Raw genomic sequence first — 21,916 nt, forward strand, 5'->3', positions numbered from 1 at the left:
CCGGCCCGGGCTACAGCCAGGCCCCTCCGGGTACTCAGCGGCTGGCAGTCCTGGTCGCGACAGGCCTTCCTCCCGGTCAGGTTCCTCCTGGCCCAGGGCCTCCCCTGGGTTGGCAGCAGGATTGCGAGGGAGCAGCCTGCGTCCGTCTCCCTCCCTGGTGCTCTCCTCGCTGGGCAAAGGGCCCCGCCCTTTGTACTTCCTGTCCCACCCCTCCCCTCCTGGGGATTGGTGGAAGCTGGGTCTGGCCCCGCCCACTCAGGGTGAGAGGGTGGCTCTTTCCCTCTGGTTCGGAGGGAAGCCATCCTGGCTCCCTACACACTGAATCTGCATTTTTTTAACTGAACAAATGTTTAAGTAGAAAACTTTTGCCCAGCTCTGTTTGAGATCAGCTGTGCCTGGAGGAGGGTTCTCCATGTTGTTGATGTTGTTGTTTGTTGTGTAAAGCACAAAAGACACAATTCCCAACATTGCTCTAGCTTAACTATGGAGGTGTCTGTGGGAGGAAACTGTGGTAAAAGAAGAGTCTGTGGGAGGAAACTGTGGTAAAATATATAGTAAATATCTGGAAAGGAGGCTAAGCAGGAAGGGAGCAAAATTATCAGAATCCTGTGAGGAAAATCAGTGAGACCTAACCCAGCAAGGTGAATGGGAAATACCCCGGCAGAGAGAATTCAGCGATGATAAAGGCAAAGTAATGGACATTAGAAGGAGCAATTTCAAATACTGATACACCTTACAGGAGTTTATTGTAACTGTACCAGCTCAGAAAAAGTCCTTGGGTCCATTATAGACAGCTTAGTGAATACCTCTGCTCAAAGTGCAGCTGTGTTCAAAAAAACAAACGAGATGTTCAGATGTAGTAGGACAGGATGGAGAATATTACAGAGACTGTTCTGATGCCTTTGTATAAACTAGTGTGGCTGCCCCATCTGGATACTGTGTGCAGTGCTGGGTCAATTAGTCTCCTGTGGGATATTGCAGAATTAGGGCAGGTCTACACATAAAACATGGCAGAGCTGTAGCTCTTCAGTGAAGACGCTACTATGCTTACAGGAGAGCTCCTGCTGGCGTAATTAATCCACCTCTGTGAGATTTGGTATCTGTGTCAGCAGGAAAAGTCCTCCCATTGACATAGTGCAGTCTACACCAGGATTAGGGTGTGGATTTTCACATCCCTGAGCGACTTAGTTATACTGATGTAAATTTATAGTGTAGACCTGGCCTTAGAGAGGTTCACAAAAGGGAGACGAGAATGATCAAGGGCCTGGAAATTATCTTCTATGAAGAGAGTTTGAAAAGACTGGGAGTGTGGTTCCTTTAGCGAGGAGATGGGTAAGAGGACACATGATAAAAGCCTGCACTGAGTGGTTTGGAGAAGGGAGATTGGTCACTTCTGTTCTCCCTGCCTCATAACAAAAGAACAAGAGTACGTTCAATGAAACTGAAAGTGAGAAATTCAAAACTGAACAAAGGAAATATTTATTCATACAATGTGTAATTAGCCTGTGGAACTCACTGTCACCATCTATCACCGAAGCCAAAAGCTTAGCAAGTTTCAAAGAAGAACTGGGCTTTTATAAAGATAATGAAAACATCAGGAGTTACTTCAGATTGGGGCACAATACGCAAGAGAATTAAATCTGCATCAGCTATTCTCTAAGTGCCTTGGGTAAGAAAGACATTTCCTCTGTGTTTTGTCCACATCAAACCCCAGGAACTAACCCACAGTTTAGGAGCCTACAAATTGCCAGACAGAATCAGACCCAAGGTCCATCTTGCCCAGTCCAAGCCCCAGGTACTTCAGGGGAAGGGATAAAAAACCCCACAGTAACAGATGTGGGGTAATCTGCCCACTATGCTAGAGTTCATCCTGGTCTCTGATAGCAAGAGTTTGGCTTAATTCCTGTGGCAGTGAGTTCCACAGACTAATCATATGTGGTGTGAAAAAGTATTTCTTTTGTTCAGTTTTGAAAATTCCACCTTGCAGTTTCCTATGTTACAGGATGGGGAGAACAGGTGTGACCAATTTCCCTTCTCCAACCTGGTCAGAATTTTATAAATTAAGAGTCCCGTAACTTTCACCATCAGGGTTGCCTCAGGATTAAAGCCCAGCCCTCTGGCACTACAATGAAAGCCAGACCCCCAAGACACCCATTTTACTGGGCTGCTTGCATCTCTCATTTTCAGTTAATGTAGAGATGACTCTCATGCCAGGAGTGCATTCCCTGCTGCACAGAGACAGGGAACAGGCCAATGCACTCCTTCCATCTCGGTTACACCGTAGGCCCTGCCGTTAAAGGGTCACCAATTTGGTGCTTTAACTGGTATTTATGTTTTAAAACTTTCTTTTCAAAGACCCAGAGCCCTGGCAGCTCAATGAGAGAGGAGGCAGTGGAGCTGGAGGAGAAATCCCACAGAGCAGGTAACCATTCCATTATATTAGCACAAACTTGTTCATCTGTCCTTGGCCCAAAGCTCTTTGATATCATCCTTGATGATCCAGAAGGAGATACAAAATCACTGCTGATGTCGTTCATAGATGACACAATCAGTGGGTAGTGAATAGTGGTGGAAGCAGAGCAGTTACACAGAGCATTCCAGATCAGCTGGGCCCATGGGCCCATGGGAACACGCATTTTAATACAGCCCAGGGGCAAGATTCAGGAACCAGCAACATAGGCCACACTTGCCAAATGGAGGCTGTATCCTTGAAAGCAGGAGCTCTGCCTGGGAAGGGCAGAAGGGGGTCCGGTAGAAACCTGCCTAACAGGAGCTCCCTGTGCGATGCTGTGCCTATGGTGGCAAGGCGATCCCTGGAGAGAGAAGCAGTGGGATATCGAGCAGGGGCAGAGGGGCCGGGTTACTTCTGTACATGGCATTAAAGAGATCGTTCCTGGAGACTGTGGCAGGTCTACACTACAAACGTACAGCACTGATACAGCTGGGCTGCTGTGGTGCTTCTGGTGAAGACACACTAAGTGGCGGGAGAGAGCCCTCCCATCCGCTTCATAGATCCACCTCCGCGAGAGGCGATGGCTATGCTGGTGGCAGCTCTCCTGCTGACATAGCGCTCGCTGTCCACACCGGTGCTTAGCTCGGTATAACTACATCACTCCGGGGTGTGGATTATACATACCCCGAAGTGACCTGGTTATACTGAAGTAATTTTGCAGTGTAGACCAGGGCTGTGTTCAGTTCTGGTGTCCACACAGATGGTAACCAACTGTTAAGGGTTCAGAAAAAAGCTGCAAGAACGATTTGAGGTCTGGAAACAAACTTTTAGTGAGAGACTCAGAAGCTCAATCTATTTAGCTCATCCCAGAGAAGGTTAAGAGGTGACTTGATCTCATAATCTACAAATACCTACATGGGAAGGAGATTTCTGATAGTGGAGAGCTCTTTAATCTAGTAGACCTAGGCAGAACATGACCCAGTGGCTGGGAGGTGAAGCTAGAAGAATACAGCCTGAAAATAAGAGGCCAATGTTTAACAGAGAGGGGAATCATTGGAACAACTCACCTAGGGAACATGGTGGATTCTCCATCACTTGGAGTCTGCTCCCTGCTGGTGTTCAGATCTGTGAATCTGTGATTTAAAAATCTGCCCAGTTTCCCCCTAAAGTCTGTTGAGCTGAAACATTTCTCCTTGGGGGCACAAGAAGCTGTCACTGTGTGTGGAGTCTCACCAACACACAGCTGCAGCCTGGTTCTTACAAGGACATCTATGAATGTAGGGCCTAGTAACTGGTGCCCATAGGGAGGGGATCTCTGCTTACAAGGCAAGGCAGCTGGTCTCCAGTGGCCTCAGGCATGGTGCAGGGAGGCATCTAGATCACGCCATGTGCCAAGAGATTTAGCACTAACAGCTCCTTCCCAGCTCTTCTCCTGGGGATGCCCCCCTTGATGGAGATAAGGGATCTGTTCTTCCAAACCATCCCTTTCTCTCAGGTTTCAGAGTAGCAGCTGTGTTAGTCTGTATTCGCAAAAAGAAAAGGAGTACTTGTGACACCTTAGAGACTAACCAATTTATTTGAGCATAAGCTTTCATGAGCTACAGCTCACTTCATCTGATGCATTCAGTGGAAAATACAGTGAGGAGATTTATATACACACAGAACATGAAAAAATGGGTGTTACCATACACACGGTAAGGAGAGTGATCACTTAAGATGAGCTATTACCAGCAGGACAGCGGCGGGGTGGGGGGCGGGGGGGGGGGAGAAAACCGGTTGTAGTGATAATGAAGGTGGGCCATTTCCAGCAGTTAACAAGTACGTCTGAGGAATAGTGGGGAGTGGGGGCGGGGGAAATATGGGAAAAAAGTTTTACTTTGCGTAATGACACATCCACTCCCCGTCTCTATTCAAGCCCAAGTTAATTGTGTCCAGTTTGCAAATTAATTCCAATTCAGCAGTCTCTCATTGGAGTCTGTTTTGGAAGTCTTTTTGTTGTAATATTTCGACTTTTAGGTCTGTAGTCGAGTGACCAGGGAGATTGAAGTGTTCTCCGACTGGTTTTTGAATGTTATAATGTTATAATGTTCATGAAAAAACTCGTACAGATACAGACAGACATCATCTTCCTTTCCAAATGCAAACAGATGGACATCGTACCAAAAGGACTGAAGGTAAAAAATCCATTACAATCTACATACCACACAGACTATGCTGACAGCTTGTGCCACACGCTCTCAAAGAAATTGCCGAACCACCTGATCAACATCCTCTATAGCAAACAGGGAAAGGTTAAGAATGAGCTCTCAAAACTGGATACTCTCATAAAAATCCAACCTTCCACACAAACTTCCTTGTGGCTGGACTTTACAAAAACTAGACAAGCCATTTAAAACACACACTTTAGTTCTCTACAAAAGAAAAAGGACACTAAACTATCTAAACTACTACATGCCACAAGAGGCCACAGCAATGGTTCCCTTAACCCACCCAGCAATATTGTTAATCTATCCAACTATACTCTTAGCCCAGCAGAAGAAGCTGTCCTATCTCGGGGCCTCTCCTTCTGCCCCTCCACCCCCACGAACATGATACAGTTCTGTGGTGACCTAGAATCCTATTTTCGACATCTGCGACTCAAGGAATATTGCCAACATACTAATCCACAGAGACCTTCCTACCAACACTACAAAAAGAAGGATTCTAGGTGGACTCCTCCTGAAGGTCGAAACAAAAGACTGGACTTCTACATAGAGTGCTTCCACCGACGTGCACTGGCTGAAATTGTGGAAAAGCAGCATCGCTTGCCCCATAACCTCAGCTGTGCAGAACACAATGCCATCCACAGCCTCAGAAACAACTCTGACATCATAATCAAAAAGGCTGACAAAGGAGATTCTGTCGTCATCATCAGTAGGTCGGAATACGAACAAGAGGCTGCTCGGCAGCTCTCCAACACCACTTTCTACAAGCCATTACCATCTGATCCCACTGAGGGTTACCAAAAGAAACTACAGCATTTGCTCAAGAAACTCCCTGAAAAAGCACAAGAACAAATCCACACAGACATACCCCTGGAACCCCGACCTGGGGCATTCTATCTGCTACCCAAGATCCATAAACCTGGAAATCCTGGACGCCCTATCATCTCAGGCATTGGCACCCTGACAGCAGGATTGTCTGGCTATGTAGACTCCCTCCTCAGGCTCTACGCTACCAGCACTCCCAGCTATCTTCGAGACACCACTGACTTCCTGAGGAAACTACAATCCATCGGTGATCTTCCTGAAAACACCATCCTGGCCACGATGGATGTAGAAGCCCTCTACACCAACATTCCACACAAAGATGGACTACAAGCCGTCAGGAACAGTTTCCCCGATAATGTCACGGCAAACCTGGTGGCTGAACTTTGTGACTTTGTCCTCACCCATAACTATTTCACATTTGGGGACAATGTATACCTTCAAATCAGCGGCACTGCTATGGGTACCCGCATGGCCCCACAGTATGCCAACATTTTTATGGCTGACTTAGAACAATGCTTCCTCAGCTCTCATCCCCTAATGCCCCTACTCTACTTGTGCTATATTGATGACATCTTCATCATCTGGACCCATGGAAAAAAGCCCTTGAGGAATTCCACCATGATTTCAACAATTTCCATCCCACCATCAACCTCAGCGTGGACCAGTCCAAACAAGAGATCCACTTCCTGGACACTACAGTGCTAATAAACGATGGTCACCTAAACACCTATACCGGAAACCTACTGACCGCTATTCCTACCTACATGCCTCCAGCTTTCACCCAGATCACACCACACGATCCATTGTCTACAGCCAAGCTCTACGATACAACCGCATTTGCTCCAACCCCTCAGACAGAGACAAACACCTACAAGATCTCTATCAAGCATTCTTACAACTACAATACCCACCTGCTGAAGTGAAGAAATAAATTGACAGAGCCAGAAGAGTACCCAGATGTCACCTACTACAGGACAGGCCCAACAAAGAAAATAACAGAACGCCACTAGCCATCACCTTCAGCCCCCAACTAAAACCTCTCCAACACATCATCAAGGATCTACAACCTATCCTGATGGACGACCCATCACTCTCACAAATCTTGGGAGACAGGCCAGTCCTTGCCTACAGACAGCCCCCCAACCTGAAGCAAATACTCACCAACAACCACACACCACACAACAGAACCACTAACCCAGGAACCTATCGTTGCAACAAAGCCCATTGCCAACTGTGTCCACATATCTATTCAGGGGACACCATCATAGGGCCTAATCACATCAACCATACTATCAGAGGCTCGTTCACCTGCACATCTACCAATGTGATATATGCCACCATGTGCCAGCAATGCCCCTCTGCCATGTACATTGGCCAAACTGGACAGTCTCTATGTAAAAGAATAAATGGACACAAATCAGACGTCAAGAATTATAACATTCAAAAACCAGTCGGAGAACACTTCAATCTCCCTGGTCACTCGATTACAGACCTAAAAGTCGAAATATTACAACAAAAAGACTTCCAAAAGAGACTCCAACAAGAGACTGCTGAATTGGAATTAATTTGCAAACTGGATACAATTAACTTGGGCTTGAATAGATACTGGGAGTGGATGTGTCATTACACAAAGTAAAACTTTTTTCCCATATTTCCTCCCCCCACCCCATTCCTCAGACGTTCCTGTTAACTGCTGGAAATTATCTTCATTATCACCTTCATTATCACTACAAAAGGTTTTCTCCCCCCTCCCCCCCGCTCTCCTGCTGGTAATAGCTCATCTTAAGTGATCACTCTCCTTACCGTGTGTATGGTAACACCCATTTTTTCATGTTCTGTGTGTATATAAATCTCCTCACTGTATTTTCCACTGAATGCATCGGATGAAGTGAGCTGTAGCTCACGAAAGCTTATGCTCAAATAAATTGGTTAGTCTTTAAGGTGCCACAAGTACTCCTTCCCTTTCTCTCAGTGACTCCTACTCTGTTCATCTGCTCCCCAGATGAACTTTAGCTTTAGCTGAGAGTGTGAACAAAATATTTTAATGGGACTTTTTTTCTTCAATTTTACTATAATGAAAGAAAACTTTATCTGCTGCAAATGTGACAGCCAACACATTGGGGATTTAACTGGGGCCCTCCAGAGCTAAAAGCACGTGCTGCTACAGCTTGAGCTACACAGCTAACTGTGCCTGAATGGGGCTACAACAGGCCCATATCCTCTGTGGATTGGGCACAAATTGGGACCTGTCTCTCACACTCACCAGTGGATTACCCACTAGCTAAAGAAATGAAGTTGGGTGAAGGGCAACAAGACGATTGGAGCAGCAGATGTCAAATGCATTCTACTGACCGCATGCGAGCTAAGGTGTAACAAAGTATTTTGAGGCACTTCGACCTGTGACCAGGCCCCATTTTTGTACTTTGAAGTTTCTTTCCTTTGTTTTAAGCATGTGAAACTTTTCCTCACCCTTTGCAAGTTTAACTGAAAGCTCTTTATAAAAATTGCAGATCGCAAGGGAAATGAAGAGACCTCAACATCGGATCAGAGGTTTGTTGCATTGTTCAGAAATGGATGTTGTGAAGCAGACTCAGTGCAAATAAGAGTGTAAAAGAAGCCGATTTTGCTTGAAAATCAAGGAAGCTTGAGACCCGAGAGTTAAGTGCTGCATAGTGAGCTCTCACTGCGCTGCTATTGTTACTTGAGCCAGCTTTGATCTAACCCTAACCCTCGCTATATCAAAACTAGCTTGGGTACACCTACGTAAGCTGCAATTGCATTTCCTGACTGCAGCGTAGCCATAGCCTCTCTGTCTTCCTTTTAAACAGCACCCAGCACAATGGGACCCCGTGAGGCATCTCAGTGCTACCATAATATAAATGGTCACCCATAATATTCATAATTGAGTCATTTGTGAAAGAATATGAAGTAGGAGCAGGGAGGGGCATTGTGTATGGCATTGGTGAAACCATGACTGGATCCTGTGTCCAGTTCTGGTGTCCACGCCTCAAACAGGATGCTGCCAAATTTTTAAGGTTTCAGAGAAGAGGTACAAGAACAATTCAGGATCTGGAAAACCTGCCTTGGAGTGAGAGACTGAAGCAGCTCAATCCATTCAGTTAAGAAGGTGAAGAGGGGATGTGATCCCGGTCCACAAGCACTGACATGGGAATGGGATTTCTGAGAGCAGAGGGGTCTTTAACCTCCAGACAAAGGCAGAGCCAGAACCACTGGCTAGGAGTTGAGGAGAGACAAATTCAGACTGGCAGTAAGGAGACCATGTTCAACAAGGAGGGGAATTAACTCTTGCAATGGCTCCCTGAGGGGTGGTGTGGCTTCTCCATTACTGGGAGTGTGTCAGTGGAGATGGGGCATCTCCACTCCAGCTCAGGCAGGAGTTTTTGGGCCAGAGGCAGGAATCATTGCGCGAGATTACATGGGCCAGGCTGGATGCATTCTCTGTCCTTAAACCTTTGAATAGTTTTGGTAGCATGTGTAGGAGAGCCTTGATTTAACCCACAGAAATGTTATGGGGGCACCAAGAGCCAATCTGCAATTAAGCTGTGTTCACTTTTTGAGTTAAAGTAGAGCTTCAGGGCCTGATTGCCCATGTCCTTGCCCCTTGTGTACTCATTTACCACTATGTACACTGAGTGCAGAATAGGTAGGACATGCTCCCATGCCCATCAGCTAGCCTTTTCCACCTGCTTTGCACTCTTACAAGAAGACAGAATGAAAAGACTCAGGTTGCTTACCTTGGAAAGGAGACCTGGAAGAGGGGCACGGTGAAAGTATATAAAATACATATACAGAGAAAGGTTTATTCTCCCAGATGGGGAACTGAGCCACAGGGTATTATTATTTATTACAGCTGTATGTAGGGACCAACCAAAGTTGGGCTCCATTGTGCTATACAGATAGAGACAGGCCCTGCCCCAAAGGGCTCATAATTTAAGTAGATAGGACAGGGGAGGAGTTGAGATGCCATGTACAGCAGAGAGATGGTTGGCAAATGTCACGTTAGGGTCACGTGCTTTTGTTTGGGGTAGGTTTTGTTAGGAAGTGATTACTTAGAAGGCTAAGGGGGCAAGGGGCGGGCAGGGGCAGATGGAATCTCTTGCCTAAGGTTATGCAAGATCTGTACCCAGGTCCCCTAAGCCCCTCTTCCCTGCCTTAACTCCAAATCATCTCTCCTCTCTTTTGGGCAGAGTTGGGGAGAGTGGAGGGGTCCAGATGCTGAGGGTTTTCATGCCTGGGGGGCTGTGTGGAAGATGGCACAGAGATTATCTTATGCCATTTTAATTTTTTTCTAGCATTTTACTGGAAAATCCATATTTTACAAACACAAGATGCGCATTGGAGGAGATGATGACTCTGGAGTTTGTTGTCATATGGTCTAAAATTTTTGTGTTTGATGAAAACCTTGACAAGATTGTTGTTGCAGCCTACATGGGTCCCAGGAGATACGGAGAAATTGCTAGGATGAAAAAAAGGTAAAACGATGCCAGAGTTGGATTACACTGACGGGTCATTTGATCTTTCTTGGTGCGGGGAAGAATGTGATAATGAGACACATTTCAGGCAGCAGGTGGGGAAATCCCACAGGTAAAGTCACCTCTGGCCTGTAGAAACCAACTTGCACTGGGAATGTTACTCCATCACTCAGGAGGAGTAGCCATGATGAAATGCAAGGGCAGAATCAAATGTCCACCACCACAGCTCCATTTGGCACCCCTCCAGGTGGAGACATTGGCAACTGTCACCTCTCTGTTCCCCCACTCCTAGGAGCAGTCTTGGGGTGGCTTGACCCCTGGCACAACTTAGGGCAGCTCTAACTTGTATGGACTGGAACAACCAGCCTGGGATTGCTGGGGAGCAAAATGACCTGCCACACCCCCTTTCGTGTCCACTATGGGTAGGTGCAGGAGTCAAAATGAAGTGGCACAGAGCCAATTAGGACAGCTAGCTATATCCCTGCAGCAGGGGGAGAGCTGTATCCAGCTCCAGTGAGCCATAGAATCATAGAATCATAGAATATCAGGGTTGGAAGGGACCCCAGAAGGTCATCTAGTCCAACCCCCTGCTCAAAGCAGGACCAATTCCCAGTTAAATCATCCCAGCCAGGGCTTTGTCAAGCCATGGGAGGATTGTAAGAGCCAACACACTGGGGATTGAACCAGGGACCCTCCGGAATGAAAAGCCTATGCTGCTACAGCTTGAACTAACACCCCATAGCCGGTGGCTGCAGCAGATTCGTTTCCTGTGTGGATTGGCAGAGAGGGGACACTAACACTCGCTCACCATGGGGTTATACAGCAGGAAGGAGATGGGGGCTGAGGATTTGGCCTCTACATAATCCACTGATCTGCGGCCAACATTTTGCAAAATGGCCTTGGAGCGCAAGTGCCTCAGTTGCTGTGGGGTGGGCTTAGCCTGAGGCCTGTAGGCCCTGATATTCAGAGGGGCTGCAACCCACAGCCCTAATTACAGTCAGTGGGGGCTGCAGGGGCTCGTACCCTGCCCTGTAAATCAGGCCCAAGGTGCCTCATGTCAGCTCCACTTCCCCCAAAACGGAGACGCTCACAATCAGAGGCTGCATCTGACAACTTTAGCTTAGGGGGGGGTTAATCAAGGTTACATGTCAGATGCGCCAGGAAAGCCAGACTCCAGGACATACTGATACCTAGAGGGCAGTCAATGCAACTACATAGGAGTGAGGTGGGTTCTCCATCACTGGGCATCTGTTAACGGAGATGGGGTTTCTCTTTCTTAAACCTTTGCTTTAGCTCACCCAGAAGTTTTTGGGCTGGAGGCAGGAACCACTGGGGGAGATTCTGGGTTAAGCAGGAAGCCAGGCTGATAGGCACAATGGGCCCTGCTGGCCTTGACATCTATGAATTTGTGGGTTACTTTAACAGCTTGACCCCTAAGCACTATATCTCTTGGCCCCGTTGCACATGGTTGATAAGGAAGGTTTTGGCAAAAATGCCAAACGTCCACCTCCAATGTGAGAGGGAGACCACACAAAAAAGAAATAGCAGCAGCAGCTGGAGAAAGGCAGAATTAAAAAAGGAGAAATAAAGGAATTACCCATGTTGCTCTAAACACCACCAGGCTTGGCATAAAACTGGCCTGGGGATCAAGGATTTTCTCAGAGCAGCCATCCACACGGCATACAGTGGGGACTGGGCCTTAATGTTTTTCACAAGGTTTCAAACACAGTGAAATTTGAACATCTGAATGTTCTTTTGCTTATTCCTTTTTCTAATGGGTGGGGGCCTGGTTTGCGGGGACAGATCTTCTTTCTCCTAAGTTCTTGTCTGACATGTTTCCTCTCTGAGTGCACTCTGATCACCAGTTCCTTCAGCCTGCTCTGCCTCTTTCCAGTGTGTGGTTGTCACGAGGTAACACACTTTAGTTCAGTTCGAGCAACTTTTCCATGGAGAGCAGAACTTAGGTGCCTGTAAGAATCTGGCCCTAACCATGCAGATAAGCACCCAGATGGATTTTGAAAATCTGCATCGTCAAGCACCTAAATACCTGTAAGAATCTGCCCCTGAGTCCTTCAGTTCGAGTGGTAGAGGCTTATGGTCTGAGTGCTGAACATTCCAGATACAAACCCTGCACTCAGCCCATGATGGTGCATATCCAAAGAAGCCCATTAAAGTTACTGGAGTAATGGAGTAACACTGGTTTAACAGAGAATAATCAGGCTCGTTGTATATGTGTCTTTATCATTACCAAGTTGATTGAATTAGGCCTCAATCTTGCAGTATCACCATTACCAAGCTTTAAAGAATCAAAAACCTGTTGGAGTTGTTGTTTATGCAGGGTGTTACCACGATACTAATTTAACCATAAATTCCTTTATTAAATCCAAATGCCAAATGACACCTATATGTTTCCTCTAAACATGCCTTAAAAACCTAAATAATAAGAAATGTACTATATCCAAATAGTAACTAAACATTTATGAGCATTTGATCAAGATACTTACAAATGGACTGGACCTAGGGGTGTTTAGATCCATATCGATCAGCTCCAGCTTGGTCGGGCAGGTGTGAGCAAAGAGCCCTTCAAGAGTTTTACTTTTTTATACTTTAACAAACAAGTGATGTCAATGGCCATTAGCCGATCTTAGCTAAGGCCAGATGAAGCAGTTTTATTATAATACGTAAAACAAACTTATGTAGCCAATTATTTATTGCATCTGGTACCCAGAAAACCATGTTTTATTTCTCTTACTTCAACCCAAACCTTAAATAGGATAACACCGGTATTTCGAAGGCTCACTGCAAGTTTAACACAAAAACTCTTCTTTCTCAAGATCTCATTCTTTTTGGACACATACTTCGGGCCCATTGCTTATGCTAATATCCCAACTCAATTTAAAACCATAGTTCCCACAAGCCTCCCCCCCCCATCTTGAAATTGGCTTAAAATCATGAATTTTTTTTTAAAATGTTAAATCTGGAGTTTCTGTTTGCTTCCTGGTGCCAGAGCATTTAGTATCAGCATTGTCATGTTTTTCTCAGCAACTGTGAGGGCTAGAAGCGTATGTTAAAAAAGAAAAGAAAGCTGAGGTTCTCAGCTAATAAATAATCAGAAAGTCCTCAAAAATCATGAGATTGGCTTAAAATTTATGAGATTTTTACAAAATAAATGCCATGGGTTCATTCTATTTATCCTCTGGTTTCTGAGCCTTTACAGGGGTCTTGGTCACATTTTCAAGCTCTTCTGAGCAGTCACGAGGGCTAGAATCTTACTTTTTGTTTTAATGAGAGCTGAGATTCTCAGCTTGCAATAATATTCTGAGGGCTGGTAACTCTGGTCTTGTCGCACTGACCTCATTGCAGAATCGATGCCTTATTGGGGTTTGATCATGATCCCACTGAGGGCAAGGGGAGGTCAACTGGAGCTCTTTATGATTTAAAATAAACAGCCAACTCTTCTGTTTTGTTTTAATTTCCTAGTGTCAGCAACAAGTATGGGATGCTTACGGTATGTGAAGCAAAAGTTCCTGTTTCGGATCTACAAAGCAGACAACCCATCTATTATAAATATGGGGTTATTGACATGCACAGTAGTAAAAGACCAATTCAGTTAGAGCATATTTATAAAACAGTGCAAAAAAAAGAAAAGGCTGAGTTCCACCGAGTTCTAATTGTGCCCGATTCGGCCATCAAAGCAGGAGGTAAGAATCACATTTTGCACTGCGATAAATGATGATGACTGGAGCTCTCAGGTGCTTCTACAATATAAATAATTAGAGATGGTTGGAAAATGAGGCTTTTGTCTCAAGAAAAAATAATTTTTCATTCTGTATAAGCTGAAATCTGAAAAATTTGGGGTTGTCAGCCATAACAGTTTAGTTTTCAGGGTTTGGGTTTTCCAATGAAAATTAAAAAAAAAAAAAACAAGGGAAATAAGACATTTTCAGTGCAATTTTTTGTTTGGTTGACAACCCAATTTCACATCAAAAATAAATTTAGGCGGAAACATTTCCGAACAGCCCAATAAGTAATGAATATTTTGGTTTGGGGAGACAGTACCTAGCAGAGATTCCAGGGGCACGTGGGATGTGCCCAACCCTTTGGGTTAGGTTTTTTTCCCGAAAAAATATATTCTTTAGGCAATGGTTCTGGAATGTTTTTTACTGTGTGTGCGTGTGGGGCGGGGGAAGCTGAAAGCCAGTAGTCCTCCCACCAAACTTTTTACCTTACCCCCTTACTCCTGTCAATGCCCCCCACTCCCCAGAGCTGGGCCGCCAGGAGCACAGCCATGGCTCTGGGGACAGGGGGATGAGAACAGGGGTGAGGGGGCCAAGGCTGGGACCCTGTGTTCGGACTTCAGGTGTGGGGCCATGAACAGAGCCCTGGCCATGGGGTCGGTGGCAGCCAGGAGCTAAGCCTCTGGGCGCGGGGTCAGGAGCAGAGGGACTCCAGGTGTGGGGCCAGGAGAAGAGCCCTGGATACTGAGCCGGCAGTGCTGGGACCCTGGACGTGGAGTGGTGGGTGGGATCTGCACAAAAGCTGGCGGTGCTGCGGTACCCCCCCACCTCCATTCACACACCCATAGTTCCCATGCCTATGTCTTTAGGAATTATTTTGGGGCAGCTCTCTGGTCTGTATTGGACAGAAAGTCAGACTAGATGATCACAGTGCTCCCTTTTGGCCTTGGAATCCATGAATCTATGAATCTACACACCTTCCTGAGCTGTAGCTTACTCGCTCCTTTGTGTTAGTCCTATAATGCGAGCTGGGACATGGGAAGGAGATGGAACTATGGCCTGGCCATCTTCTCTAGACTCAAGTCCTGTTGTGCTATCCACATTTCCAGTTCTGGTGTCTGCATTTCCAAAAGGATTTTGACCAATTGGAGAGGGCACAAGAGAAGAGCTATGAGAACATTTCAAAGTCTGGGAATACCTGCCTTAGCATGAGAGATTTTATTTATCCAAGAGAAGGTTAAGAGAGGACATGATCCTGATCTACAAGCACCTACATGGGGGAGAGATTTCTGAGAGGAGAGGGCAGTTTAACCTCACAAACAAAGGCAGACCTAGATCCATTGGCTGGAACTTCATGGGAGACCATTTCAGTCTGGGAATAAGGGGACAGTGTTTACCAGGAAAGAGAAATAGCCATTGCAACAGCTCCCATATGACGGGATGGATTCTGCATCACTGAGAATCTGTCAGTGGAGATGGGGCGTCTCTCTCTCAAAGTTCCACGCTAGCTCAGCCAGGAGTTACTGGGCTGGAGGCAGGAATCGCTGGGGAAGATTCTCTGGCCTGGGTTAGGCAGGAGGGTGGCCTGGATAGGCACAATGGGCCTTGCTTGGCCTTAGAATCGATGAATCTATTAAATGAATGGTGCAAACAGCACTATAAAATATCAAATGAAAACATTAACTCTGACAGATTGTGGACTATTACCTCCCACAATCTGGCCCCCTGCAAGTTTGAAGGTTTACAGGCATTTATTTGAAGGCTTACAATGTTTATTTCTCATTAGGAGTGTGGACCCAATTTGATTACATCTGTCAGTTTCAAGAAAAGTTCTGGAAAGACTCTTTCTCAATAGGAATGTCCAAAGAGAATGATAGCAAGTCTCTTCTGCAGTTCCTGGAAAATGAGCTATACCAAGAACTTTATCTCCGAAAGGACTTTGGTGACGTGGAAAGGAAGCTTCACTGCTACCAGGAGTGCTTCAAAAGCAGGAGCATCGGTGATGCAGAGGAAAAAATAATTTATCGTGAAACTGACTTTGACGAGAGAAAGGTAAGGGAGCAGTGCCCATCTCTCATGGCAGCTCCACAATGGCTGGAAAGGCCCCCACTGAACCTTTCTGGAGATAGCTGTACCTGCGCATGGCGCATTGACAATCATCAGAGAATCATTAAAAACTGGGAGTTATATATATATATACTGCTCTTTCCTTCTCTAGCCTTGAGCCCTGCTCCAAAGATCACTGGAGTTATGGGAGTCTTTCCATTGACTTTGTGGGCTTTGGATGAGATCCTAACAGCCCAGTCTAGCTCCTGTTGAAATGGAAGGATTTCCATCTGCTTTAATGGGAGCTGGATTGGACTGCCACTGGGATCATCTCTACCAGATTGGGACCTGATGGGGGCTGGAGATGTGTCATGGCATTTTTTTTAATCAAAAATCACAGAGCAGTCATGGTAAATTTAATAAAATTCACAGGTTTAGTGTTTGCTCCATGAATTTGGATAAATGATGCCCTGACAAATGAGGGGGCATTGAACACCTATAGCAGCCCTCTCTGCTTCAGCACTGCAACCCTAATCTCAGCTCAGTGAGGAAGGAAAAATGAGCCTGTCCTACACTCAGCCAAGGCAGCTCCTGTGTGACTGGTCACTCTGGATGTTTTGAGCTAGTGCATTCAGGGTGGCAGGTTTGTAGAATTTTTGGTGGTGCCTAGAACGGGTCCAAGTCCCACCCGTCCCACCCCCAAGGCTCTGGGCGGAGTTTGGGTATAGGAGTGGGTTTGGGGTGCAGGCTCTGGGAGAGAGTTGAGTGCAGGGTGCGGGCTCTAGGCTTCGGCAGGGTATTGGGGTGCAGGCTGTGGGAGGGAGTTTGGGTGCAGGCTCTGGGCTGGGGCAAGGAATTGGGGTGTGGGCTCTGCGAGTGAGTTTGGGTGCGGGAGCAGGCTGCAGGAGGAGTGTGGCGCTTACCTGGGGCAGCTCCCGTAAGTGACCCCCCACCCCCGGCAGCAGCTCCTAGGTGGGGCAGGGGGTCTCCGCACGCTGTTGCCCGCAGGCACCATCCCCGCAGCTCCCATTGGCCGCAGGGGCGCTTGGGGTGGGGGCACTACACAGAGACACCACACACACACCCTGCCCAAGGGCCGCAGCCACCTGGAGCGGAGTGGGTGGGCAGGAAGCCGCTTTAGCCTCGCTACTCTGCCAGTGGTGGCAGCGAAAATCACCCGGGGGCAGCAGGTGGGTCCGGGGGAGGCACGCAAGGGCGGCAGCAGGCGGGGCTGCGGGAGAGACCCATACTGAACTTTGGTGGAGCTGGGTCCTGTGCTCTAAATATTGGTGGAGCACAGGCACCACCGGCCCATACAACTCGCTGCCCATGAGTGCATTTGGTTGCAGCACTATTTGCGCAGGTTTGGCTCTGCTGCCTCCCCATTGTGTGCTGAGCCAGTGACTCACCTTCAGAAAGGTATAGACTAACTGAGAAATCACGGTGTCTGGGCCTTTTTCTGCACTGTAACAAACCTGCAGCCCTAATGTAAGGGCCTGGGGACTAGACCCTAGGTCTGCAGAGCCTGGGTCAGCTGATATTCCCACAGTACCATTAGGAGGCCATGCAAGGGCACAGCCAGGGAGAGTTGTGGAGAGTAGGTGCCTCAGGACTTACTGCCCACAAGAGCCAGAATGACAGTATCCTGCAGCCCCCAGATTGGCTAAGTGCCCCTATTAACCCCGGAGTTGCCCTAGGAATTTGTCTGGGAAACCACACAGATCTTGGCCTGCTGCAATGCCAGACTTTGCTTTGTCTCCTGGTCTGTGACTCCAGCCTAACTTTGACCCTGATTCCTGCCTCACCATTTTAACCTGGTACTACCTTTGATTTCCAGTCTCCAACCACAGCCTAGGAGGGAGATTGGGTGCAGGAGGGGACTCCAGGCTGGGGCAGAGGGTTGGAGTGCAGGAACGGGCATGGGGTGCTGGCTCTGGGAGGGGGGTCAGGGCTGGCACAGGGGGTACAGGGTGTAGGAGGGGTACAGGATGCAGGAGGGGGTATGGGGTGCTGTCTCTGGGAGGGGGCTCGGGGCAGGGGCTTGGGGTGCAAGAAGGGGTATGAGGGGCTGGCTCTGGGAGGGGTCTCAGGGTAGGGCTTAGGGTGCAGGAGGCATATGGGGTGCTGGCTCCAGGTGGGGGTGCAGGAGCGGGCAGCACTTACTTCAGGCAGCCCTGGCTCCACACCGCTCCTGAAAGGGGCCAACTCATCTTGTGGCCCCTGCGGGAGCACGTGGCTCTGCACTCTGCTCCTCTCTGCAGGCACTGCCCCTGCAACTCCCAATGGCCACGGTTCCCCATTCCCGGCCAATGGGAGCCCTGGAGGGGCGGTGCTTGCTGGCAGGAGCAGTGCATGGAGACCTCTGCTTCCCACCCCAGGGTTGCAGGGGTGTGATGGCTGCTTCCGGGAGTGGCGTAGGGCTGGGGCAGGCAGGGAGCCTCAGGGAACCTGTGCTGCTGGAGATCGCCGGAGATCATGATCAACAGGGAGCCGAACTTTAGGTCCATGGGATCTGCCACTGGCTCGCAGGCCTTGCAGTGAAGAACACTGAACTAGGTTGTTCTCAGTGGTGGCAGATGACAGAACAAGGAGCAATGGTCTCAAGTTGCTGTACGGGAGGTCTCGGTTGGATATTAGGAAAAACTATTTCACTAGGAGGGTGGTGAAGCACTGGAATGGGTTACCTAGGGAGGTGGTGGAATCTCCTTCCTTAGAGGTTTTTAAGGCCCAGCTTGACAAAGCCCTGGCTGGGATGATTTAGTTGGTGTTGGTCCTGCTTTGAGCAGGCGGTTGGACTAGATGACCTCCTGCAGTTTCTTCCAACCCTAATCTTCTTCTTCTATGACTAGTTTCTGGGGGTTTAGAAAACATAGAACACAGTGAGTACTGTCACGTTGTCTGGAATGGCTCAGAACTGTGAGTGATGACCTCAAAACAGACTGTCAGAAAACAGGGCAGAAAACTGGTGGTGTGTCCTACAATTAGATTTCACCAAGTAAGTGACAAATGTGAACTCTTGGATCACTATACCAGTCTTACCATGGAGTCACAGACAGTCCCCTTAGACTCTCCAGTCTATCTTGCCACCCAGATAACCTACACTTTGTGATAAATGGTCACTTAAACCAAAAATAACATCACATCAAGTTGTTCCCAGTCCCAAGAGACCAGTCACTTACCCCAGATCAATAGGTACTTCAGATCTTACACCAAAGACAATGCTGGCAGCCAATTCTGTAGTAAACTAAAAGTTTATTTGCTGAGAAAAGGAAATGAGAGTTATTGAGAGGTTTAAAGCAGGTAAAAGAAATGTACAGGTGAGTCACAGTTTGTAATTCCAAATGGTGGCAGTGATGTAATAAACTGCCAGTTTCCCAAAAGTCTTTCAGGGTACTCAGACTGTCTCTGGGGATTTCTGCTTTGCATCTGGTAAACTTCCCAATAAGAGTCCAAACAGTCCAGAGATGCAGGATCCTTCCTTGAATCCATATTCATAGCTTCTTCTGACAGAAAGCAAGCTGACAGTGTCTATACTCATGTGGTCTTTTCCTTTGATGATGGAGAGCGAAGAATCCATTTTGGGTCCTTGATCTCTGATCATCACACACACAGACCACTTGCTTTGAAATTGGCCTTTTTTTTCATTTGCATTCCACAAAGCTTCATTCGCGTTTGATTGGTTATTTAGTTACGGGGCATACACAATGTAAATATTTGCTGTTATAACAGGATACAGGTACATAAAAGCAATGCAAGTGACATTCCACTAGATTTCATTAAGTTTAAGTTTCAACACTGCATACACACTTACTCATTTAATACCCACTTTGATCTACTAACACACAAGTGAATTGGCCTGTGGCTCTGGCATGAGCTGGCACCTGGTCAGCCAGGGTTACAAGCACCACTAGGGCTCACCAACTATTGAAAGGGATGCTACCACATTAGACACTACTGCTCCAGTGCCATCTGGGAAAGTGACACCAACTAGCTTTACAGGCAAAGATGCAGTGTAGGGTAAGGACCTTTCCACATGCTATAAGCTTCGGTGTGTGGAGCAGCACCATTTCTGTCCATTGTGTAACAGTTCATTCAGGGGCTGTGTCAAGGTTCCTTCCCCACTCTGAACTCTAGGGTACAGATGTGGGGACCTGCATGAAAACCTCCTAAGCTTACTTTTACCAGCTTAGGTTAAAACTTCCCCAAGGTACAAATTATTTTACCCTTGGATTTCCACTGCCACCACCAAACTTTATCGGGGTTCCTGAAAAAACGTAGTTTGGACACGTCTTTCCCAGCAAAATCCTCCCAACCCTTGCACCCCACTTCCTGGGGAAGGTTTGGTAAAAATCCTCACCAATTTGCATAGGTGACCACAGACCCAAACCCTTGGGTCTTAGAACAATGAAAAAGCATTCAGTTTTCTTACAAGAAGACTTTTAATAGAAGTAAAAAGAGAATCACCTCTGTAAAATCAGGATGGTAGATACCTTACAGGGTAATTAGATTCAAAACATAGAGAACCCCTCTAGGAAAAACCTTAAGTTACAAAAAAGACACACAGACAGGAATATTCATTCTATTCAGCACAGCTATTTTCTCAGCCATTTAAAGAAATCATAATCTAACACATACCTAGCTAGATTACTTACTAAGTTCTAAGACTCCATTCCTGTTCTGTCTCCGGCAAAAACATCACACAAACAGACACAGACCCTTTGTTTTTCTCTCTCCTCCCAGCTTTTGAAAGTATCTTGTCTCCTCATTGGTCATGTTGGTCAGGTGCCAGCGAGGTTACCTTTAGCTTCTTAACCCTTTACAGGTGAGAGGATTTTTCCTCTGGCCAGGAGGGATTTTAAAGGGGTTTACCCTTCCCTTTATATTTATGACAGGCTGTAACACTGTAGCTGTTTTTGAAAAGCACCTATGGTGATAACTGACCATTCCCAGAAAGGAATGTAGCGGTGACACATTTTGCAGTTGTGGAAGCAGGGGTGCCACTATCCATAACTGAGAATTTGAAAATTTCACATTCTCAGACAGTCTTGCTGTCCTAACCTTCTGAAGTTTCCCATAGATTCTAAGGGACCACTTGTGATCATCTAGTCCGATCTCCTGTATAACACAGGCCAGGGAAATTTCCCCAAATTAATTCCTGTTTGAACTAGAGTAGATCATTTTGAAAAGCATCCATCCTTGATTTAAAAATGGCCAGGGGTGGAGAATCTACCACATCCCTTGGAAAATTGTTACAGAACAATTGAGGTGCTCCCATGACCAAGTAACTGTGCATGCTGGAAAAACCCTGTAGTAACTTCTCAGTGGCTCACTGCTAAGTTCCAACACCCAAAAATCTTACGTATATGTATATGGGCACATTTTTTTGGCCAAACCTTTTTTCTGGCAAACAATATAGATTTGGTGATACCAAAACACTATGCAAATTTGTGTCAATTTCACCAAATTGTTTTGGTTGGAAATAAAAGCTGAAGAAGTCAAAATATTTCAATTTTTCAATATGAAGTTATTTTTCATTTAGAAATTTCCTTCAAATTTATTTTTTAAAATTTAAAAAAAGTTAAACCCAAAATCCAAAGGAAACATTCAGTTTCAGGTCAAACAACATGTTTAGTTGGACCCTAAATGAGGTGTTTTTTTTTCCTTCAAATTTTCTGATTCTCTGAAAATTTTGCTTTCATTTCAACCCATAATGAATATTTTTGTTCAATTGTTTGCAACTGACAGTGAATGGAATAATCTGTCATTTGCAAAGTGCTGTGTACCTCAACTGGCACAATTGGGCCCTGTTTTCCCACACACAAGCCTCATGATGACTCCACAGCTGCCTGTGAGGAAGGTTCTTCTCAATTTCATTTTCTGCCTATGGCTGAGGCAGAATGCTCTGACTCTCTGGGTAAGTCTACACTGCAGAAAAAACCCAGCGAGTCTCAGAGCTTGAGTCAACTAACTTGGGGTCGCACTACAGGGCTAAAAATAACTGTGCTCCAAACAGCAAAAAGATGAGTTCTATTCTCAACTGGAACAAATCATCAAGAATGTCCCTCTAAGGAACAGTCACGCTGATCTCAATGGTTTCAATGCCCATGTGGGTAGGGACTGGGAGCACTGAGGACACAGCATTAGCCAACATAGTAGCCT

General features: G+C 46.6%; 1 protein-coding gene across 1 annotated transcript in view; it reads left to right on the top strand.

The window, feature by feature from the left end:
- LOC140913638 (E3 ubiquitin-protein ligase rnf213-alpha-like) overlaps nt 1-21,916 on the top strand; it is a 174,755-nt gene that overhangs the window by 28,763 nt on the left and 124,076 nt on the right. Inside the window, exons 7-11 of the mRNA XM_073350368.1 lie at nt 2,356-2,422; nt 7,992-8,031; nt 9,795-9,974; nt 13,455-13,675; nt 15,498-15,763. Of these exons, the coding sequence (XP_073206469.1) occupies nt 2,356-2,422; nt 7,992-8,031; nt 9,795-9,974; nt 13,455-13,675; nt 15,498-15,763 (774 nt within the window). The remainder of the gene's footprint in view (nt 1-2,355; nt 2,423-7,991; nt 8,032-9,794; nt 9,975-13,454; nt 13,676-15,497; nt 15,764-21,916) is intronic.

Source organism: Lepidochelys kempii, chromosome 6 (genome assembly GCF_965140265.1).
Source record: "Lepidochelys kempii isolate rLepKem1 chromosome 6, rLepKem1.hap2, whole genome shotgun sequence".
In the NCBI taxonomy this organism is placed as follows: Eukaryota; Metazoa; Chordata; order Testudines; family Cheloniidae; genus Lepidochelys; species Lepidochelys kempii.